General features: G+C 45.3%; 1 protein-coding gene across 1 annotated transcript in view; it reads left to right on the forward strand.

The window, feature by feature from the left end:
• Nucleotides 1-2,214, forward strand: part of MRPL30 (mitochondrial ribosomal protein L30) — a gene marked incomplete at its 5' end in the record, with an annotated part of 4,384 nt that extends 2,170 nt beyond the window's left edge. Inside the window, 3 exons of the mRNA XM_025207221.1 lie at nt 143-289; nt 1,874-1,947; nt 2,034-2,214. Coding sequence (XP_025063006.1) covers nt 143-289; nt 1,874-1,947; nt 2,034-2,166 — 354 coding nt within the window. The remainder of the gene's footprint in view (nt 1-142; nt 290-1,873; nt 1,948-2,033) is intronic.
• Nucleotides 2,215-4,657: the final 2,443 nt, after the last annotated feature.

Genomic DNA, 4,657 nt, shown 5'->3' on the forward strand with positions numbered 1-4,657 from the left:
CCCCCCCCCCCCCCCGATTTCCAATATTTTTTCTTGTGAAAGGCCAAAGTATTTCAGTTATTAATATGTTATTATATAATATAATGTAAAGTTATTAAAATATTTGAAAACAAACTCAGGTTTTTGAACTGCTTATTTGTAGGTGTTTCAACCAAAGCCTTCAGATCATGAAAAATATGGAGGTGATCCTCAGCAGCCTCACAAATTGCATCTTATAACTAGAATCAGAAGTGTAATAGGTCGGCCTTACTGGGAAAAGAAGATAATACAGGATTTTGGATTGGTTCAAGTATGTTTGCTAAATTAATTTAATATTTGCAGATCAGAAATAAAATTAACTTAGACTTTTGAAGATAAATTCTCTTTTTCAAATGTTTATCGTAGTACTCAGTTTTATCCTTTAGGGGCCAGATCCTGCAGACATGTGCAGGTGTGCCTTCACTACTTGTGGCAGTCAAGCTGAGGATGGGTAGGTTTGGATCTATCCTGCGTGACTGTTAGTGGAAACTGATCATGTGCAGGGAAACTAGAACAGCAATATTAAGATTGTCTTGCATATGTGAGGAGAACTTTACTCTTCCATGTTCAGTAACCAAAAATAACATGTATTTGTAAATGCTGACCTTGCTTTTATTTATGGATCATACTGTTTAGGACAGGGCTCAGCCACCTGTAGGCCTGCAGGCCAGATTCACCTAAGTAGAGATTAGTTCTGCCCCTTGGCAGCTGGGAGACTCAGCAGCATACTCTAGCGGGAGCAGCAGAGGGAGTCCTCCCCAGGGACCTTATTGCCTGTCTTGTTCCATATTCTCTCTACAGCATTTGCTGATCAGTCAGGGGTGTGAAGATTTACAGCCCATGGGAGGGTTGGGTTGCAGGCAGTGGCCCACAGCTGCAAAATGTTACCCATCCTTGATTTAGGGTTTGCAAGGATTTGGGCACCCCTGGTTTATTACAAAAATCTGAATGCCCAAATGTAACACATCTTGGTGTATAAACCAGAGCACGTGTGGCCCATGAGGGATTAAATTATGGCCCCTGGGCTCTTGTCTGACTTCCAGTTCCTTCACCTTTCTCCCCCCTGGTATGGCCTGGGGTGTCTGTGACTCATCCTGGTGTGGCCTGTGGGCATGCACTCCCAGCCATTTAGAAGCTGGATGGCTCTGGCATAAACCATGATTTGTCCAAAAATTATTGGTACAATATATTATTCCCTTGTGTTTGAGATTCTTCAGGTCAGGGCATGGAAAAAATACTGTGCAAGTTATGGGATAAGGTTACACATGACTGGTTGAAGACTTGGGATGCTTGCAGACATAAAAAAAAAAAAAAAAGGCACTTTAAACTTGATGTGTTCCCATGCTAAGCCCCACACATGCCCAGAGGGACAGTGTATTACTCTAATAGCTGATTGAGTCAGCTTTAGCTAAAAGTGCCAAAAAGCCCTGCTGAAGCACCCAATCTTTACAGATGCTGCTGGGCCAGGTTGAAGTAAAACACTGCTTCTTCCAGTAAAACGTTTATTTATTTTTAAATGCCTGCAAGGAACCTTTGAGAGTGAAATAGTGGGAGCACATGATTTTTTTTGCATGAACTGCTTGGTGAATGTTTGTGAACACACAAGGATAACAATTAGTTTCTAGTAAATGGGACTGAGATCAAATTAAATTTATCATCTTAGTTGGGCCTAGTGATTTGATTGGTTCTAGATTTTCACTTTTTTAGATCAATTTATTTGTCGTTAATATTGTGTCTATAGCCGAATCTTTTATTGGTACAAAATTAAAATGTTAGCTTAATGCATCATTCGCTAGGGGCTTGCATTACTATCTGAAGCATATTTGTAAAACTTTCCATTTTGCTTTATTTTTAGGCACATCAGCCCAAAGTTCACAAAAATATTCCCTCTGTGAATTTGAAACTCAGAGTCATTAAACATCTGATAAGGTTTGTTAACTGTTTCTTTAATCAGCAGTATTAAAAAAAAAATATTGAGCATGGCAGTGTTTTTAAATTAACTCTCTTGCATGTAGAGTGCAGCCACTGAAGTTACCGTATGGGCTTCCAACAGAGGATGAAATGGGAGACACCTATCTCAACAGCAAAGGAGAGCTAATAATTCGGCAGCGTCTGAAGCCAGTGGAGCAAAAAGCAATTGAGTCATAATATACACTGACTAGTCTCATTTTGATCAAATAAATTATTTAATATGTACATTGAAGTTGTGTTTATTAAGAAAGGGTTGTAATGGAACTTAGCCCCTCTGTGCAGTATGTAATGTATTGCCTTGCTGTAACTGATTTAAATAATTACGTAGTTGTCATGCGAGCAAAGACATGGGTTAAGGCTTGGGATTGGTAGGGGGAAAGCCCCTCATCTTGGATTTTGAGTACAAGGGGAGGGTGAAGTGTGGAGCAGGTGGCTGCTGTGACTTAGGCTGGCTACAACAATCAAGGACAATAAAAAGTCCTTCTACAGATACATAGTGATCAAAAAGAAGGTGCAGAGTAGCATAGGGCCTCTGCAGGACAAATCAGGTCAGTTGGTGGTTGATGTAGACAAAAAGGCAGAGCTCTTCAATGAGTTCTTCGCTTCAGTTTTCCTGAATACTGACCAAGACAATCCCCCCACCCTGAACATAGACAGATGTCCAAAAGGCACCAGACCGCCAAAGGTTAGTGCTGACTTAGTTAAAGAGCACTTGGAAGGGCTGGATGGGTACAAGTCAGCCGGCCCGGATGACCTCCATCCACAGGTGCTGAAGGAATTGGCCAGTGTCATTGCTGAGCCGCTGGCACAGCTGTTTGAGCTCTCATGGTGCTCCGGACAGGTCCCCGAGGACTGGAAAAAAGCCAACGTGGTGCCCATTTTTAAGAAGGGGCGAAGGGAGGAGCTGGGTAACTTTAGGCCAGTCAGTCTTACCTCTATCTCTGGGAAAATACTAGAAAAAATCAAAGAGCACATTTGTGAAAGCCCAGCAGGGGAAACAATGCTGAATGGAAACCAGCATGGGTTCCTCGCAGGTAGATTCTGCCTGACAAACCTTATAGCCTTTTATGACCAGGTCACACACTGCCATGACACAGGAGCGGAGGCCGATGTCATCTGCCTGGATTTTAGGAAGGCCTTCGACACAGTTTCGCATCCTATTGTCATAGGGAAGCTAATGGGCTGTGGAATGGATGCTTACATAGGTGGGTAGCTAACTGGCTTAGGGACTGCACCCAGAGAGTGGTGGTTGACGGATCATTTTCAACCTGGAAGGAGGTGGGCAGATGGGTCCCACAGGGTTCAGTCCTTGGGCTGGGATTATTTAATGTCTTCATCAATGATTTGGATGAGGGTGTCTTGAGCACCCTCTCCAAGTTTGCAGATAATACCAAATTATGGGGCAAAGTTAATACACCAGAGGGCAGGGAGTAGTTACAGGCCGACCTGGACAGATTAGATCAATGGGCGGAACGTAATAGGATGTAATTCAACAAAAATAAATGTAAGGTATTCCACCTAGGAAGAAGGAATCCCCAGCACACCTACAGTTTGGGGGATGTCCTCAGCAGCTCAGAGGCTGAGAGAGATCTTGGAGTCATAGTTGACTCCAAGATGAACATGAGCCAGCAGTGCAACAAGGCCATCAATAAAGGCAATCGCACCTTGTCTTGTATTAGCAGATGCATGACCAACAGATCGAGGGAGGTGATGCTCCCCCTCTATGCGTTGGTCAGGCTGCAGTTGGAGTACTGTGTCCAGTTTTGGGTGCTGCACTTCAAGAGGGACACAGAGGATCTGGAGAGGGTTCAGAGGAGGGCCACCTGCATGATTTGTGGTCTCCGTGAAAGACCCTATGAGGAGAGATTGAGAGATCTGGATCTCTTCAGCCTATACAAAAGATGGCTGAGGGGTGACCTTGTGGCCGCCTATAAATTTATCAGGGGAGGACAGCAGGGAATTGGGGATGCACTGTTTACCAGAGCACCCCAGGGAGTAACTAGGAATAATGGGTGCAAACTAACGGAGAGTAGATTTAGGTTAGACATTAGGAAGAAATGTTTTACAATAAGAGTGGCCAGAGTCTGGAATGGGCTTCCAAGAGAGGTGGTGCTGTCACGTAACTTGGAGGGCTTCAAGAGGAGGCTTGACAATCACCTGGCTGGGGTCATCTGACCCCATCCTCTTCCCTGTGAGGGGCAGGGGGTTAGACACGATGATCCATTGGGTCCCTTCCGACTCTATATTAATCTATGAATCTATGACTCCAAACCTGGGTTGGGGCTGAAGTCATTGCCGCAACAGCTGCCTGCAACAGTCTGTGGCTCCCCCTGGCTCTGACTCTGTTCCCCCCTGGGCACAAAGCATGTTGAAGCTCTGGCTCCTGCCAAGTCATGTGGCAGCGGCAGCTCTGGCCTTGGGATGCAGTTGAATGGCAGGGGCCAGACCTTACATGTGCTCTGTGCCTGGGGGCAATGGAGCTGGAACTATGCCTGACAGTAAACAACAGGAGAGGAGCAGGGAGAGGGGGGCAGAAGCTACAGGCAGCAAGGGGTGTAGGCACTGGTTGGGGGCAGGCAGGCCACAGGAGGAACAAGTGTGGGGTAAGGGGCCTGCCTGGTTCCTCAGCTGTTTGCATCACCCCATCATGTCCCCTGCTGCTGGTTTC

Source organism: Alligator sinensis, unplaced genomic scaffold, assembly GCF_000455745.1.
Source record: "Alligator sinensis unplaced genomic scaffold, ASM45574v1 scaffold144_4, whole genome shotgun sequence".
Lineage (NCBI taxonomy): Eukaryota > Metazoa > Chordata > Crocodylia > Alligatoridae > Alligator > Alligator sinensis.